Source organism: Anticarsia gemmatalis, chromosome 22 (assembly GCF_050436995.1).
Source record: "Anticarsia gemmatalis isolate Benzon Research Colony breed Stoneville strain chromosome 22, ilAntGemm2 primary, whole genome shotgun sequence".
In the NCBI taxonomy this organism is placed as follows: domain Eukaryota; kingdom Metazoa; phylum Arthropoda; class Insecta; order Lepidoptera; family Erebidae; genus Anticarsia; species Anticarsia gemmatalis.
Genome location: NC_134766.1, coordinates 7,471,763 through 7,490,939, shown reverse-complemented (window position 1 = coordinate 7,490,939; position 19,177 = coordinate 7,471,763). Strand labels below are relative to the sequence as shown.

General features: G+C 36.2%; 2 protein-coding genes across 34 annotated transcripts in view; one reads left to right on the top strand and one right to left on the bottom strand.

Annotated features, from left to right (window-relative positions):
* The window catches only part of shot (dystonin-like protein short stop), a 375,697-nt gene that overhangs the window by 2,983 nt on the left and 353,537 nt on the right, over positions 1-19,177 (bottom strand). For 21 of the 33 annotated variants that reach the window (XM_076129018.1, XM_076129022.1, XM_076129023.1 and 18 more), the window contains 18 exons: positions 18,759-18,956; positions 18,069-18,341; positions 16,810-16,933; positions 16,276-16,403; positions 15,760-15,836; positions 15,037-15,108; positions 14,230-14,262; positions 12,283-12,357; positions 11,173-11,344; positions 10,735-10,852; positions 10,191-10,300; positions 8,892-9,014; positions 8,290-8,407; positions 1,819-2,030; positions 1,335-1,492; positions 1,141-1,247; positions 886-1,048; positions 513-581 (listed from right to left, as the gene is read on the bottom strand). In XM_076129018.1, the coding sequence (XP_075985133.1) occupies positions 513-581; positions 886-1,048; positions 1,141-1,247; positions 1,335-1,492; positions 1,819-2,030; positions 8,290-8,407; positions 8,892-9,014; positions 10,191-10,300; positions 10,735-10,852; positions 11,173-11,344; positions 12,283-12,357; positions 14,230-14,262; positions 15,037-15,108; positions 15,760-15,836; positions 16,276-16,403; positions 16,810-16,933; positions 18,069-18,341; positions 18,759-18,956 (2,330 nt within the window). Of the gene's footprint in view, positions 1-512; positions 582-885; positions 1,049-1,140; positions 1,248-1,334; positions 1,493-1,818; positions 2,031-2,624; positions 2,762-8,289; positions 8,408-8,891; positions 9,015-10,190; positions 10,301-10,734; positions 10,853-11,172; positions 11,345-12,282; positions 12,358-14,229; positions 14,263-15,036; positions 15,109-15,759; positions 15,837-16,275; positions 16,404-16,809; positions 16,934-18,068; positions 18,342-18,758; positions 18,957-19,177 lie in introns of all 33 variants that reach the window. The other 12 variants (XM_076129035.1, XM_076129037.1, XM_076129012.1 and 9 more) reach the window with 8 other exon arrangements.
* On the top strand, positions 4,205-6,788 carry wls (Wnt ligand secretion mediator). The gene has a single exon (XM_076129039.1). The coding sequence runs from the start codon at positions 4,310-4,312 to the stop codon at positions 5,945-5,947; it is 1,638 nt and encodes a 545-aa protein (XP_075985154.1). The 5' UTR covers positions 4,205-4,309; the 3' UTR covers positions 5,948-6,788.

The window sequence follows — 19,177 nt, the reverse complement described above, 5'->3', positions numbered from 1 at the left end:
GTTTTATTTTGTTTCCCATTTTCGTATTCGCATGCGAAGGAAAAAAAAAACAATAACAATTTAGTTTACGCTCTTAATAACCTGTCGAAGATGTTAGTAAAATCCACACTGTGTGAAGCTGTGTTTAGCCGTCTACTTCATGCCTTCAGATCTGTACCAAACCTTGACTATATGAAACCCGCCACCATTTTTACATTGTTTACATAGAAAACAACGAAGAATATCTGTGATCTGGCCCCATACTGGTGCACCCAACAATCCTAGACGTAACATGGACGTCACTACATTTAAGATCCCTCAACAAGCGTGACGTGCTCAAAACTCGTGTATCTGCCACAACACAGTACCGACGTAATTTGATTGGAAGCAAACTTTCCCAGCAACTTAGGTAACTATAATTAAAATTATACAATTGAGTCTTTAACTTTGGTTTTAGGACAATCAAAGTACGTGGGTAGGTCCAGATACACGTTTGGACAAACAAGTCAAGGATCAAACTGTTTGGTGTGTACCTCACTAACGCGGGCACCGGCGACAGAGTCGGTATACTGGAAGTGCGGTACATCGCGCCGCTAGGTAACCTGTCCGTGCGTATCAGTACACTAGTTATTTTACATGTCGTTTCACTTAAATGTATGTCGGTGGTCGACAAATGAAACATTGAAATGCCTTTGGTATTTTGTTGTTTTGTTTCTCTCAGGTAAACTTCTTTGGTATACCTAAGAGTGGCTTAATTCTCTTTCATATTGTCTATGTAAACTGAATGTAGATAAGATTTCGTGTATCAAGTCCAAAGTGGGAATTTTCATTGTTTTTAAATACTGTTAGAAATCTTCAATCTACATTCACGTTTAAGTAAATATTTGAAGTTATTTCGGTACATACCTGCCACTCGCTGGCGTCAAGAGGCCAGTAGGCGTGCGTGGTCGGGATCCACCGTTGGGTGTAGCGACGCCGAGCTTGCTAGCAGTCGCAGCCGCACGGGCCACTGACGCTCGTGTGTTCGTCACTTTACGCATCGGGATACGAGATGGCGTTGAAACGTCATCTATTTGGAAAAAAAACAATTAGTTCCAAGAAAATTTGAGAAAAAAAAAATTGGAATTTGTTTTATAATATTAAGGAATGTTTATCACTAACCTGTACTATCTAAAGAGAGATTGGATCCATGTCTAGATGGTGGCTTCGATCCAGCTCTTGAGCCTGGCCGAGAACCTGGTCGAGATCCTCCCGGTGTTAAGGTAGACCTAATAGACGGAAAAACATTATTAATACCAGTTTTTTTTTACAAAGAGTACAACAATTAACAAGATCTACTGAAATATTTCTCTTACCTTGGCACGCTTGGTTTCCTATACCTCGCTCCAAGTCCGCTTGCCGCTTCGTTGTCGCTCAAGGAGTCCGGTGTTCCTGCGCTGAGGGACGACCGCGACGCTCTACCCGCTACTCCTCCCGCGGACATTGGCACGGAACGAGCTGTGCGTTCCCTCACCTATATCATAAAATATATATTATAACTTGTGCACCGAACTAAGCCACTAGCTGCTTATATACTGCATTTTAACTACTTCGAAACTCGTGTTCATGTATGTGACAAATGAAATGAATAAGCAAAAAATGTATTGTATAAAACAAATCGATCGACAATTATCTATAGTATGGTCATGCTAGTCTAGCGGACTTGACGTTGTAATCTACTGTACTAACACTTGATGGGACTTACACAACAAACAAATTAAAATAATAATAAAATAAAACCGTAAATGATTCGAGAGTGCAATCAACCGCGACACTTTCACACTGCCTACATAGCATTACCCAATGATATCCTGGAGAAGGCTGATAGCCATGGTGGTGGCTATAGTGGTGCGCGCCCGGCGTCGTCGAACCTTGAGATCTTGAATGGCCATATATGAACGCCTGCTTAGTGCCGTGCGTTGAACCGACGTGCAGGGGATACGAACACGGGAGCTCTTCCCGCTGCCTGAGAGCCTCAAATATAGGCCTCAGCTGCTCCATAAACTCCTCAGCTAAACGCACCAATACAAAACCGGGAGGCTTATAAATAAGGAAGGAGTCGTACAAAACGAAACACAAATCGTTTTTGCCTTCATAGTGCCAATCTTTATTGCCGGAACGCGTTTGTTTACGACGAATTATCACGCAGTTACGATTAGTCCACACGTTTAGTCGAACGCGAGTGAATTTTGCTGATGCGGGTATGTTTGGGGACTAGCGGGATGGGTGAAACGAAATACGTTACCATAACATCCATAGGCGCAGACGTGCCACCTCTCCAATGCAGTGGATCCAATGAAATACACTAACAAACAACACCAAACACTACACGAGCCTGTGCGACAATGCATAGCTTGAACACTAATGCAATAAGACCAAACTCTACGAGCTCAACACATGCTGCACTCACGACAATGAACCTTGCATATGGATGTACAACAATCCATGTGCAAAGTGCAAATAGAAAACAAAGCGAAAAAGTTTGAGTCCCAAACCGATTGCTCCCTCCAACAACTACTGTGCGCTTTTTTACTTGTGCGAAATTATAACTAAGTTCTATCCTGTAGGAGAGAAGATTTAATAAGTATAGCGGTTTGAGTACTTACCTTGGTGATGGGTCCAGTGGACGGTGGTGTGTTTGTGTTAGAGCGGGGCGTACGCGGTCTGAACGCTGCCATGCTCTGTGACACTCCATCGGCCAGTATGAATTGTTCTCGCAGTTCGATGTTCGTGCGTCCCTTGGCTGCATGCGGGCGGCGTCCGGTGCGCGGGATCAAAAACGGGTCAGGAAAGGAAGGGGTCAAAGAAAACCGTTCGGTAAATGGGCAGGCGGAAAAAAAATAACACCGAAAAGTGTTAAAACGGGACAGCGTGCATTGGTAGTGAGGAAAAGAAAAAAAAAACAACAAACAAATCAGAACATGTCAAACATAAACAAACATAACAGTTGTAAAAAAAACGGGGGATTTTGTAATCGTGTGCAGTTAGGAATAGGAATAGTAAAATACAATAATTAGTTTATTCTCTCACCAAATGTTATGCAGTTTATAAGTCAAGAGCAAGAATCGATAGCAATTGATATCTAATTTTACAAGTCTTAATTGAGAAAAAATCGAGACATTTGTTATATTTTTCAGGTGCAATAGCTATTATGTAATATTTACACGGTGAAATGAAGCGAGTGTTCCTGAATAAACACCGACATTAACATCTTGCGCTTGATTTATATACAGTTAGTATCTACCAAATAAAATAAACTTTATAAAAATATAGTATGCAAATAAAGAACCATTATTTCATGCTATTACGATATTAAGCATACTTTAGTTAAAGTGAAATCTTGTAACCAACTACATAATTTTAGTAAAAATATTATTTATAAATAATACCAACTACAATAGCATTCCACACATTTGATGAATACCATATAAAGCAGTATAACAATAAAAGCACCAAACGTGTAAAATGTATTTATAGAGCAAAATAATTCTACAACGTTGCAAAAATTAAACTCTAAGCCACACCAACTAAACGGTCTGCGATGGAACCATACTTCAAAATGTGTATAAAAAGCCAAAAGTGTTGAAATTAATTTATAAATTATTATGGCTCCAGAACAGATCGTATCTCTTACCGAGCGGGCAACAAGCTTCATGCTGCTCCGGCTTGCTCGGATCAGGCAGCGGTAGCACTAATGATACTACTTATGTAAAGGGATACCGTAGGGATATAAACGAAATATAAAAAATAACGAAAATAAACGAATTTTTATAAGGGACCACGGGAGGTGGATTGGGCAAAGCGAATACGAATTAGTAAATTAGTAGCAACATCAAATTGTATGTGGACATAATTCAATGCTTACTTTAGCTTATACATTTTTGCTGATACTAGCTGTTTTTGTATTGATGCTTCACAATGGAAGTGAAGTGAATAATGTGGCTGTGTGAGGATTATAGTAAATAATTTTATTTTGTTCCATTATTAATTTTATTTTAGAAGGTATTATCGATTGCTACAGTTGGTTACGTTTTGTAATGGTAATATTGTACGAAGTAATTTTATAAACGAATTTGTTATATCATTTTAATAACGTTACGCGTTATTCAATAGCAGACATCAGCGATCCGCTATTCAATATTATTTCGTTTACACTGGCAACATCGCGTACTGCGCATGTCAAATACATCGCGTCGAAAAGAAAACAAGAACAATGGAAATCACCACCGGTCGATTTTAAGTCGCGTTGACTCAGTTTATAAATGTGTTTCGCGTGTTCAACGCCTACAATATGACGGGCACGATTATTGAGAACTTAAGCGGACGAAAACTCGCCGTATTAGTGAGTTTCCTGTTACTGTGTCAACTAACATGTTTCCTTATCGGTGGATTGGTCGCGCCCATGCCTGCGAACGCTCAAAATATACTCGGAACCGTGTGCAGAGATACGACTACAGTGAAAAATGACACGACGAAGTGGTTCTATAACCGTGGGAAGGGTTCCTGCAAGACGGTCGACCTTGGACAAACGCATCATGATTTGTCCGAGACCGACATAGTTTTCGCGTTTCAAATGCCGGTCCCACGCGAAAGCAAGATCCTAGACTACTCGAGATGGCAACAAAACTTGATTGGAGTGCTTCAAGTGGACATTAAATACCACTCGCAGATAGAAGTGCGGCCGCGGAGTACTATAACAATCGACGCGCGCCTCGCGTACAGGAACAAGGGCGACCCCGAGGACGAGTGGAAGCTATACACACAATCTGTAGAAAAACGGCACTTGGACTGTGACATTGATGTTAAAAGTGAGGAATATCTGTATAATTGTTCAGCAATACCACTATTTGAGCTTGGTTCTTTGTTCCATGATTTCTATCTACTTAATGTTAGGTTGCCTGTAGACACACCTACTATGAACTCACACATAGGTCATATACAAGACATGTGGCTGACTGTAATCAATCAAAATGGAGGTTTTACTAAAGTCTGGTTGTCTTTGAAAACTGTTTTCTTTCCTTGTATCATTGCTATACTTGTTTGGTTCTGGAGGCGCATTCACATGCTATCGAGAAAGCCTGTATTACTAGAAAAGATGTTATTGAGTTTAGGAATCGCCCTTTGTCTTCTTAACATGCCACTAGAGTACTTTACATTACATTTTGACCTGCCATTTATGTTGTTACTGGGAGATATTCGTCAAGGACTTTTCTATGCTACTCTGTTCTCTTTTTGGCTTGTATTTGCCGGGGAACACATGTTGATACAAGATGCATCTGCCCAGAGCTCTTTGAAGCAATATTGGAGGCATTTAAGTGCTGTTGCTATGGGCTGCGTCTCGCTTTTCATATTTGATATGTGTGAGAGAGGGGTACAGCTTCGAAACCCATTCTATTCCATCTGGGTAACTGATATTGGCACAAATTTGGCTTTGACATTCATTATTTTGGCTGGAATATCTACTGGGGTGTATTTCTTGTTCTTATGTTATATGATATACCAGGTCTTTATCAATATCTCCCACAAGCGGCAGTCTCTACCAACTATGTGCTCTGTTAGGCGTCTGCACTATGAGGGGATCATCTACCGTTTCAAATTCCTAATGTTGGCTACCTTGCTTTGTGCTGCTCTGACTGTCATAGGGTTTATACTAGGCCAAGTGGCTGAAGGACAATGGAAGTGGGACGAGAACATTGAACTGGAATATACTTCTGCATTTTTCACCGGAGTTTATGGCATGTGGAACATATACATCTTTGCTTTGCTAGTGCTGTATGCACCGAGTCACAAACGTTGGCCTGCCGTGGAAAATACTTCTGACACACAGAACTTGAGTGAGGAGATAGAATTCAGTCCTCTCCCAAGCGAGAGGGCGAGCAGTGAGATTTCATCTCTCACTTCTTTCATTAGAAAAACCACAGTTGATTAAACTGTATTTTTGGTACTTTTCTAGTGTTTAGGTATTGTCTGCTCTTCCAATTGTTTATTCCAATATTGGAAATAAAGCCTGGTCCAATTTAGTCACGAAACTCATGTAGAACCTAGCCTATAATGGCTCAAATGTATTGCCTTCTAAGATCGAACGCGCAATTGCGATTAGATCATCAGCAGTAAATACGATTTTACGATTATAGCGAACATCATGTTAGTTGGTAGAAGTTTGCGCGCTTTACGTGGGCGGTAATTAGCCGTAGTATGATAGAATCTCTCGATATAGGCAATAGAATGTTAGACCTAGTGTAACCGCCGAACAAATTTTGTACTCGAATATTTAGCAGGATTGTAATTCCATATTTATTTAGGACAGCTCGGACGTAGGCCTAACTTTGCCGAGCAGTAACCATTAGAAATAAGAATATATTTAAAGACTTAATGCCTGTTTTTACTGATTTTTGTACTAGTTTTTAAGTTTATTTTGTTATTATCACATGAACTGAATAATTGGATTTATACTTTCGATGATTTTTATTTTTCGGAGTGTTGTATACCTGAGTCAGTTTTAGGCAGCTAACGCGTCATGCTAAAATTATTTTTTAGATCATAAAACAGGTAGTTTGACCTTGATTCTTTCCAGTTTTGTGCTTCCGAAAACGAGTCGAACCTTTTAGTATGTAATTTTGTACTCTGTGATTATTATTTCTGCATTTTTAAACAGTATTGCTAGTTTATAATGTATTAACGATTAACGATATTGCCAGCTACTTAATAATTTATAAATGTAATGTAAGTTTAATGTGAAATTAATTTTGTATTCTGTAGTTAACATTTGTACCCGTAATAAAATTGTATTAAAAAATGTGTTATTTTGTTATTTAAAAACACTATTGGACAAGCATTTCCTTTGAAACCTCAATGTATTAGGATAGTTATATTTAAAATGGCACCTTTAAGATTTAAATTTAAAAATGTATTTTAACATTTAGGCGCCTTTTTAAATATATTTTTTCTTAACCCATAAAGACCTCGCCACAAAAATACTTGTCCACAAAGTTAGGGGACGTTCACATATTAGTCAATATTCCCTCATTAGGGTGTTAACACATTACGTTATACCGATATCGTTCGATTGACACTTTGAATATCACCATAATACCTATTAATAAAAGTAAAATATTCCGACTTTGACACACCCATTAGCAGAAGTCGAAAAAATCCGACTCAAAATTACAAATAAATTATTAAAGTCATTTAAATGTTCAAAGTCGGAAAAAGTACAACTTTTACAGTGCTTTTGTTCAAAAGCATTGTAGAAGTTGTGTACAAGTTATGAAGCCTATTATTTCCAAAAAGTTTTCGTAAGTCTGTAAAAGAATTTTGAGATTGGCTTCATAGTTCATAATATAAAATGTAACGTGGCGTGGATTTCACAAAAAATACTCATCTCATCTATTTGACATAAAACTTTTAGACACGTTAGTTTTCTCGTGAAATAATGTTGTATGTTCTAATTTAATTTTTAATGCTGTAAGAAATAATAATTAAAAATCCACATTACATTTCAATTTAAGTTTAGATAAAAACAAATCGTTTTTATTTCAATTAATCTTTTGTTTTCAAAGTTCAGTATTGGGGATAGAGGAGACTTTTCTGATAAAGATTCAAGAACGAAATATGGAAGAATACTAGTCTACTCATGTAAGTAGTAGCACCGATATAAGTACCTATAGGTAAAGTTCAGAAAAATCGCCTTATTTCTATCCTATCCTACTGCCTGTTACAAATACAAAGTGAATGATACTCGTAAACTAAGATTTTTTAAGTTACTATCCGAGTTCTTTAGGTGAAAAATTCTTAATTTATTTTGCAAATTCGATGTAAGTAGGTACCTAATTAAAGTTCAGGCAGTAAGATCGATATTAAACAGGGACTGTAGTTTAAAACACAATTACTTTTTATTAGAATACAGTGAGAAATAAGTTTTGAAAGAAAAAAAATAGTTTTGAACTACCTACGTAAGTAGTTTCAAAATCCCATTCTATTCGTAAATTTAGGAAAGCAATGATGAATTCCATAATTAATTTGATGAACTGTGAATTCCTAATTTCTGAGTTTGAACAAATTTGGCTTATCGTACAGTTTAATAAAACATAAAAAATATCGCGTCTCTTCTTCCATCCCTATACAAAAGGGAGTCATGAAAACCTTCACATATTGACAATATATTTTCACGGTAATTCAATAAATGCAAAAATAAATAACAACTTTTTCAAAGCTAGTTTCTCACTGTAATTTGAACCCGTTACCCATTGTCCCATATAAGTAAGTACGTACCTCGGCACGGGTCGTTCTTGACCAAGAACTCGTCGAGGGCCACCCATCCACCTCCGACCCTCACCATCACGGTGGAGCGGAGGATACGGACCAGCCGGAGTTTTTGTGAGTCACCGAACTGTAGGACAAATGTTATATTCTAGAACTTTCCTAGCACACTGTACAGGTATTTTTTTGATGCAGCCGTTATCAAACAGTTAGGTATTTTGTAAATTTGTAGGTACATAGGTAATTTACGCATAATATAATATGATCTGGTACATATTACATACAAATCGATATTCGATTTGATGGCGTTCTCTAATTAACTTTAATAACCATACAACTTGCCTAAGCAGATTTTATGTCGCGTGGAGAATTGCAAACAAAGATTTGAAATTTTTAAATTAAGATGTTTGAGTCGTGTGGGAATCGAACCCACTTCCTTCGACTTCGGCTGCGTCCTCGTGGAAAAAACCCGAGGTAAATAGTATCCTACGTGTCAATTCTGGTTATGAACTAACTAAGTATGCATCAAATATAATCAAATCTAGTTGTTTAGCGTGATTAACCAACAAACATCCAAACTTTTCTTTACAATAGTAGGTAGGTAAGGTACATACCCGGTACTTGCCCTCGCCGACCTGGAACACCCTGAACTTCTGCCGGCACGTGCACAGCATCACGAGGCGCTTCACTTCATCGTGGATCTTGTCCGCGTCCGTCGGTGGACCGCGTCTCTCAACCTGCAAACATAACTCCTATAGAACCTGCCTGAAAATACCGGCTTACAAGAGATAATTTCCTCTCTCTTTTACTTCCAGTAGAAAATGTATTCATTGCCTAGTACAAGTAACCGTTTTTGCGAGCAATAATTTAGCCATTTTAACGAATATAGGTAGGTAGGTACACTTAAAAAAAACAAATGCTGTTTTCTTTTTAAGTAGGTAGGACCCTAGTTGATGGAACGATTATGCCTTGACTATAGTCCTCAAGTTAACGTTCTGCATCGTTGATGTTACTTAATTTTGACTACGTTTTATTAACAATAATAACTACATTTTATAATAGACTCATAAAAGAAATCAATTGGTATACATTTTGAAACAAAATACATAAGTTTACTTTTGGAAAAAAGCATTGTTAAAATTGTACCACCAACACTTATTTACCTACCAACTTATTTAGGCTTCACATTTCTTGGCAAACAAAACACAATGCACTTTCTTAACAGAATTAATTATAAAACAAATAGTGTAAAGTTATAGACTCACGAAATATCAACAATAAGCGTTTATTCTTGCAGCAGTGCAAATATTCGGTGTCGCATAAACACGACGGCATAGCCGATAGATATAGATAAGGTATAGATAACTGCAGTACAATGACATGGCATTCTGATATACCTAGAGTTAACTAAATACATATGTAATAGGCTAAATTAGGATCGATTTTCTCATCGCCAGATAATTTTATGGAACATTTTTTTTCTTTATTTCTTTATTTTTAAAAAGACAACTGCCGCACTAAGAATTGCTCTTGTGTCGCGGGGACTTTTACAAACATAGATACAACGGGCAGTAAGCACAACCAGACCCGTGTGGGAATCGAACCCACGACCTCCCGACACAGTGGTATCGGTGTGGTGACCTAAACCACTGCGCCACGTCTGTTTTCTGTAAGAACGTTTTGTAAACTAAGTAAAATCAGACCTAAGGATGGAATCCTAGGTATTCGTTTCTGTATCGATATTTCTATATTCGGTTTTTCCAATGTCTATTCAAATATTCTCAATAGCAGCTCGGAGTTTGGAACTTGGTAAAGACAATAGGCTCGACTCCTATTACATGGGACTGACATTGTTAAAGACTAAAAGCTGGTGTATTTCATACACTTCTGCTATAACAAGCATGTAAACTTACCCAATCAGGTCTGAGCGCGGCGATGAACTCTTCCCAGTCGATGAGGCCGCTGCCGTTCCTATCGAATAAGTCGGCTACAGCACCCATCTCCAACCGGGATGTGTCGAATTCTATACAAGGAAAAAATATGGTTGAGATCACTAATAAAATATAGGTATATGAAGCAAATTGGTACATTTTATTAAACGTTTTTTTATTTGTGTCACTAAAAAGGTTGTTTGCGTAGAAATAAAATAAGTTAGGTACATATTTACAAAACTTTAAGCATCTAAATCAAAATCAATGTGTGTTATAATAAAACATTATGCAAGTAGGTAAATCTATTGATAATTAATTAATCAAGACATCCTTGCCCATCAATGCGATAGTAATAATAGTCATTACTTGGAGTTTAAGAAAGAAATACTTCCCAGAGAGGGTCGACGTTAGGCGGTTTGAAAAAAAAATGCAACCTTGCAGCTTGGTTTTACAAGTAAAACATGCTGTACCGACCCATAAGGTCGACCCGTAAGGTAAAGTGAAGACTAAGGAGTGAAATACTCACTGGTGTTGATAATTCCATCGATGAACTCGTGTCTGGCGATCAGTCCGTTGTTGTCCTTGTCCATCTTACGGAACAGGTCTGTGAGACGAGACTTCTTGTGGTTCATGAACTTCAAGAACTGAGGACAAACAATGTTGCTTTAATATCAAATAATAAACACATAAGAAATCTTTTCAAAGATCAAACATGATAGTCAACGTATTGTTGCCCAGGCTCCATATTTTTATGAAGTATTTTTTTGTAAGAAGTAAAATTTTACTTTGTAGGTAAAAAATTGAATTTCCAAAAGAATTTTCATTCAAGCTAAACAAACGTATTTAATTTTTTTAAAGCTGAAGCTGAGCCGTACTTAATTTTCGAGAAATTTATTCAAAGAAATCTAGTTTGTAGTAACTTATTACCAAAAAATATCTTCAAAAACGTAAAATATCCACATACCCTCTTCCTCCATTCGTCCCAGACGAAGTTGGAGACTCGTTGCAGCTCTTTTAGATGCACGAGACGTTCATGTAGCCGTCTCTGTCTCTCCCACGCCAGGAGCCAGACCGTACGCCACTTGTCCCACAGTTGCTTGACGCGTGGCGATCTGAACTCAGGCTCGGCTCCTTTGCTGTTTAGCGGAATTAGTACCAAATGAGTTTAAGAAAAAATAGCAGTAATTTTTTGAGACCTAAGTGATTTTTGTAAACAATCTTGTTGTCATTTTACTCAATAACTTTGACTTTAAGTGTTTTTAAACTGATTACTATTTTTTTTAATTATTGGAATAAGTATAATATATGTCAAACTGAAAAAAAAATATTACGTTATTAAAAATTCTGAATTCAGATTACAGAGAGATAATGTGTATTATAAAAACAGGGTAATTATATGGATGTAAATACTAAATGTAGAATAATGGTTGTGTATAAAAATCTAATCAATACTGATGACTTTTGAATGAAAAGTGAGATAATATGGAATTGATAACATCGATAATTTTTTGAAATCTAATTGTAAGGCAATGTTTGATCTTAAGTGACTAAGTTGGCAAAATAAACACCAGCAACTAAAAACAACTTTGCCAGCATGCCAACTTGCAAAATTGCCATGCTGAACATCTATAGCGATAGGGCTGTCACACACAGAAACCCAGCAAAAACACAAATAAAAATTAAGCATAGGAAACAAAAAAAAATCGACAATTAGTTGAACTGCGGCAAAAATGTATTTTTTTTATGCAGCCTATGTACTTACTTCTACATAAATCTTTAAAAATTATAGTCACCTGCAATATTTCGAATTTGTTTGTGGAGTTTACAAAACTTTTGAAGGTAGTCCTAAACGATCTAATTTTATTTTTTCCTCTAATTTGTAACGTCTACAATATTTGGTTTAGTCGAAATTTCGACTTAAGATTTCGAGAAAATTATTATTCGAGTTTATTTACAAGATTATTGTTTCTAACATTACAAGTTACTACACAATTTCGAATCAAAAAAGTTTTATATCGATTGTTTTAGTCAGGATTGACTAATGACGTAAAATTTAGTCACGGATGGTCCTTACCTTCCCTTCGGCGGGAACCGCGGTCCGTAGTGCGGCAGGTTGCGATCCGGCGTCTCTCGCCCCGGACTCACGCGACTACACACACGCAACAATATAATCACAGGGCAACATACCAATCCGAGCGGTGTTAGTCAAACCATGGACGCGTTAGTCACCGAGGGGCAGCCCTGTTAGTCAGCTAATTGGAACGTGTTATGACATGTTAAGCGAAAAAAGTTGCGGTTCTAGGTCGTTCTAAATGACTAGACTTGAAAGGGAGTCTAAAAAGTGTATATGGTTCATTTAAATGAATTAACTTACGTGATTAAAGTTTAATTATGAATAAAATTTACATCACGTATGTGGAAAAATCTTTAAAAGTCAGAAAAGAGAAGGAAATATTGGAAGAAATCACTAAGGATTAAAGGGGCGATTGCATGTAGGATCAAGTGAATTTATTTCTTTGAAAGGACAACGTGTTTGGTGCTCTGAACACACCAATGAAAATCAAATATATAATAAAAGTTCACGACATTTTAGATATAGATTGTTTGATAATCCATTACTTTACTATTTGCCATTATGGAGAATAAGGATTTCAAAGAGGTGCTAAAAACATTACGTGATTATTGGACGATGGCTATGAAAGAGATAAGGCTATACAAACAGTATAGCTTTATCTCTTTCTCTCGGAACTTTGATCACTTAACATGTCATAAGTACGCATCATGTGCGAAGGAAAACGAACCGTATTCCGTGAGTAATAAAGTCGTTTTAGCGAGTGATGTTAGTTACCGAAAGTTTGTTAGTATTCTACTGTGCTTCCTAATTTGATTTGATTTATTTTTACAAGTTTAGCTTTTGAACGAAGGATTTTTTTGCGAATTTGAACTGTATTTTTGTTTCGACAGAGTTCATTTTTGTGTTTTTATTTTTGGGTAAAGCGTAGTGCTGTGCTTCTGGTTAGTGTTGTGATTGACAGCTCTAGGTCATGCATATACTACAGAATATCTTTAAGCAAATAATAATTTAGTCGGTCAAGATTTTCGTTCTGAACTTTGAAATGTATTTGGCATTGACACGATAATAAAATGGTGAATTTGGTGGCTTTGAGAGATCTGTTTCACCCCTTCAAATCAAAAACTGTTTCATTAAAGTTTGTAAACAATCCAAAATTTTTACATATTTGTGTAAAATATGTGCCATTACAGATATGAGAGTATATTTTTTAAACTCTGCAGTTTATCATGCTGTTCTATATAAGTTAAGCCAAATGTTTAACTTTTATTGCAAATTCTTAAGTCTTGTGCAAAAAAGTGCGAATATGGAGCTTTTCTAAATACAGAACATTTATACTATCATTCCTAAATGTATATCAAGCACCAAAACACTAGTATTTTCAACTTTATAATGTATGTATTAAGGTTCAAAATAGAATTGGTGATTGGTATACATTCTTATAAGCAATTCATACTTGCGTATATTGTAAGCATGCGTGAACCTAAATACATTGAAAACAAAATGCATAAAAATAAGCTAGAATAGAAGTGCTAAATTGAAAATAGCTCTTAATGTTCAAGTTTTTTAGGCAAAAGTGAATAAGTATATTTGTTTTATCACATAGCCAATGTTCTTACGTAAACTGCCTGACTTTTGATATCTTTCCAGCAGTATCACTACTCGATACAGATTTTTTGACAGAATCGATAATTTTTCTGAACTAGAAGTTGGAGTCAACATTTATTAAGGTCTTTGAGTTGAAGATAAAATGCTATTAAGTTCCAAAATAAAGGAGATTTCGAAAAATGCTGAAAATAATTCCACATTATTAAATTGTTATTCATGTATATATACTATACTTCCATTATTACGGAAAACAATATTAACGCTGGCAACACAAAACATCTACACTACAACACAGGCAACTAAACTACGTCACACTAAAAAAAAAGAAATATTCTGTCAAACCTTCCTCTCCTACTGCGAGTGTGTATCCGGGACCTGCCGTCGAAGCGTGCCACAGAGCGTGACGGAAAGCAACGTTTACAATGTGTTAGAGCAGGATGAAGCTATGTTTGTCGGTTACCATGTCAGAGAATACACATACCGATTGAATTTCAAAATGGAATCTTTTATAAATTCCTTTTTTTTTATCTAGCTATGCTTTTTCTAAACTTAATATTAATTGTCATATTATAAAATCACGCCTTTTTCCTGTAGGGGTAGGCAGAGACTAGTGAACAGTGACTTTATTGTTGAAGTTTTTAAATTGTTTTTTTATGGATATTCTCTGATATAAAACCGAATGTGACACATATGACACGTAAAGCACATGTAAGTTAAATAATAAAGTGATTTATTAAAAATATATTTATGTGATAACTTTGATATTTGTTTTTGTTAAGTGAAAAAAATCACATAAATACATTTTAGGTGTGAAATGAGAACATATCAAAAGAAACATAAACAAAATATGGAGAACTATTTTACCATGTTTTATAATTAAATGCCCCGAAAACTTAAAATTTAGTACACCATTATTTTACAAGTATCTTTATTAATATTTAATCATGTCAATATTTTCTACTTTTCTCAAAATACTGGAAGTCAGAAGAGTCTATTTTGTAAGCTAAAATGTAGTAGGTAACAATTTTAGAAATCAATTTATATTATTCTTCATTTAATATAAAATTACTATAGAAAAAAACCATGGTAAAAAAGTTTCCCCAAAAAATGTTAAATTAGAAAACATAAATGTAACATAAAAAAACACACCTGAATCGCCTAGATCCATAGTAATCAGGCGAGACTGATCGCTCTCTATGCAGATCGTGTTGCGAGCCACGGCTACACACACACCATGCAATGACGTCACAACATGGCCGCCGCGTGCATGAACGTGATTGGACAAAACAAACAAACGTAAGGTGATGGATATGAACAAATAAGTGTGATGTACATATAGTGATTACTCTTTGAAATGTGTGTGGATTTCTAGATTTATATAATTAAGTGCTTAATTTACCAGTATTTTAGACATTTTTTTATTAATAGCAAAGAAAATTTAAGACTTTGCGTAAATAAAAAAAGTCATAGTTTAAAAAGCGTTAATATAAACTTACTTCACGAAAAGAAATAGTCAATAAACACAGAAACACATTTTAATAGAAGGGCAAATAATTCATAGAAAAATTAAAAAATAAAGCTCACTTTATCTAAAGATCTTATGTTTATAAAATAAAAAATCGCTCATTACGGGATGACCCCCTTGTCCAGCAGTCGGACAGTAATGGGTTGAAATTCATTTATATACATATAAAAAAATAAAGTAAAAGTACCTACTTATGCAAAGGTAATAATTTAAGCCAGATAAAGATTCATAACATGAATAAAAAGATAAGTATTTTTTGCACCGGCAGTAGATTTCAAGCAAGTGTGCTAAGTAAATGTTCCATCCACACACATTTTATCAGAGTGTTGTTATGTGTCAGTACGTACCCAGGTGCTCCCTTCGTGGCGCTCTTCGCAGACACCTTCCTTGGCGTACTCTCCCGGCCCTGGCTTTGACTCTTCACCTAAACATTCATATTGGCATTAAAATATGTATGACACAAATTATGACAACGTCTTTTTCTTAACAACCCTCCTGTGGATACACATTGGAGCAAAAAGTCACTGTACAAACAGTTCTCCGTTTTCATAATTTTTGGTCCTGTTATAAAGGGCGAGTTTACTAAATTCGAATACTAGTCAGATAACCAAACTAAGTAGGTATATGCTCTTAAAATGATTTCAAAATATTGGAAAACCCAAAATCAGGAATTGAATCCGGAACTTGGTAGTCAGTAGATTCAAACACTACCATTCAGGTCCACTGAGGCAGTCCTTTACCATTGATAGACTAATAAAACATTTTTTCCAAGGAGCTTTTAGGGTGGGAAATTTATGACTTCTTTATCATCAGAAATATTCTGTAAGTCTGGTTTTCTATAGAAATAATAATGGTGTATATACCTGGTAAGCCTTGCAGACTCTGTCGACCTCGTTCTGTCTCTTCTGCGTGTGTTCCATCAGCTCCTTGTGGTCTTCGATCAGACCTTCCAGCAGCTCGATCGATTCTGGCAGAGGTTCCGATTCGAGCGCTACACGAAAAAACAAATATTGAAAATAATGTACTATATAAAGTAAGCTAAATTCAGTCAGTTTATTTATTACTGTTCATTAGATTTCATACTTCTAATAAAGTATTGCATTAGTTTGAGTAATGCTTAGAATTAGACTAACTTCATACTTAGATACAGAATCCTATTGAGTTTTGAGGACTTTTACATTAAGTCCTTATAGCGACGATTATGTTTACCAAAGTTACACAGTACACAGAATATTATACCATATATATAGTGTGAAATTACTTAGCCGTCCCTTATAATCAATTTACATCGAAAATCATAGAAAAAACCAGAGATTTATCGAAAGCATTTCACCCAACCCATTTAAAATCTATTTGTATGAACTCTTGTACTATGTTATAAGTCATTCGATACTTACAAAGCAGCGTGTTTTCAAGTCCGACCAGCCATTGCAGCAGTTCCTCGAGCACCAGATCTAAGTCCTTCAGGCTCTGCATGTGGGTCTCCAGCTTGGTGCCCCGCTGCATCGCCCATTGCCATACCTGCGAGCAAACATGGTTTTTATAACAATATAGTTCAATACGACTTCAGTGCAAACATGACTTAAAAGAACATCCTTCATTACGATACAACATTATTCGTCGTTAGAAGGTGTTGGAAAATAAGATTTTTTCTCGACCGCACCGCTTAAGAGCCAAAAAGGCTATATCAATTCTGATTTCTGGCAAAATAACAGTGAGACTGTAATCACTACATGTTAAACAACATTAAAAGCCGCGTCTGTCTATCTGGTCGTAATAAACTCACAATCTACCGAACGAATCTTCACGCGATTTTAACCAATAGATAGGTAGACATGGAGAATGATTCTTGACGAAGGCTTTAGTGTATCATTTGTTCAGGTTACCCAGCCGAAGTCAGGGCGGGCTGCTAGAATATTAAAAATAGTAGTAGTATATTATGTCTTCGCCTTTATTTTACCTGCATAGGAGTGACTTTCCTAAATATCTGAAACACAGGCCTAACCGAAGTCACTAACTGTCTTTTAGTACTCATTTTAACACAATCACTTAAACATTAAACAATATTAAACTAAATTTTTACTTCATAATAAACACATCAAACTTATATAACTAAAATCACATGAAAACTAAAAATACAAGGGAAATAATCTTCTAGATAAATTATCGATATCTGTTGATTAATTAATGTTTTATCTGAGAATATATTCATTGAATGCAAGACTTCAAGGTTTGTTATGATCGTACGAAAATAGACCTTGATTTTGCAGTATGCAAATTCATAATTATATCGCTTATGAAAAGTAGGCATAAGTATATGAAATAAGCACTAAGATACTGTTAAATTAAAGCCTAATACAAACAATTTAAACAATACTAATATTATGAAATGTTGACGGCTGTAAAGACTTTCTTTCGACTTTTTTCTTGCTATTACTTCAATATTAATTGTCAGTCCCTCATTTTACTGCTTTAGTCACATAACTAAGGTAAAAGTCTTATCAAAGTAACCTTTAACTTTAAGTCATTATTACGAACATACCTACTATTCGTATTAACGTACAAATTATTATTTATTTGTCTTAAAAAGCATCATCCAGCTGTGAAATATAACAATCTTAAGAACAATAGTACTAAAAAAATTACTTAGACTTACCTCGTCCCATCTGCTCTGAATAATCGTAATCCAGTGTTTGATAACAGTGACCGCATCGGGATGTGCCTTACTCAAGATAGAGTGAGCGAGAGTGATAGTGTCGTCCTTGTCTCTCTGCTTCTCGTTCAGTTCGCGCACGAATCTCTCGTGTTCTCGTATTTGTTGCTGTGTCTCTTGATCGCCTTCAGGAAGCTGGCCGGAGAACCGAAGCTTGGTCTCCGCGTCTGACAGCCATTCGAGGAGCATGTTGACTGAGCGGTGGAGTTTTTCAGCCTAGAAGACAAATAAAAATGTCAGTTGTGTTTGTATAAACCTGTAGGTGAACTTTTCCAGATATTGATTCTATTACTTTTCCAGGGCTTGAGATAAGTTGGCACCCACATTTGACCGTTGTCGACGGTACCAACCCGAGGCAACACACCAAAAGCTTTTCGAAGTTATGTGTGTATTAGAAATAATTATCACTTGCTTTAACGGTGAAGGAAAACATCCTAATAAAACCTTTCATGAATGCAAGCATGCCTGAAAGTTGTTTATACATTTCTTGAAGGTATGCTAAGTGCCCAACCCGAATTTGGCCAGCGTGGTGGACTCACGGAAAAAACTGCAGTTTGCCGAATATCAGCTAAAATGTCATTTTTATGACTATTACTGAAAGCTTTTTAGAAGGAATTTCTTACTATTACATACCTGTTTAAGTGCCGCGTCCAGTTTATGTGCCTTAGTTTCCGTGAGCGAGTGGACCTGGTCCCAAGCTGTCTGTAGTTCAGCACACTGTTGGCGGATGAGCACGGCGTCTTCACGAGGTACTGTGGCCTCCAACTCCTTGCCAGTCTTCATCACGGACTGCATTTGTTGCTCTCGAGAGTGCAGGTCTTCCTCGAATTGCTAAGAAAATAGTGGTAAATTAGTGATAATTATATAGTAATACGTGTTTTTGTAAGTGGAGTCTGTAGTGCTGAAATTACTCTAATGATAGGATGTATGCTTGGCAGAAAAATAATAAACGACAAATCATTATCACGCCTTGTTCCCATAGGGGGAGGAAGAGACTAAAGAACACAACTTGGTACGATTCTTACAAACTTCTCTTGCCTTCTTCGTATCCA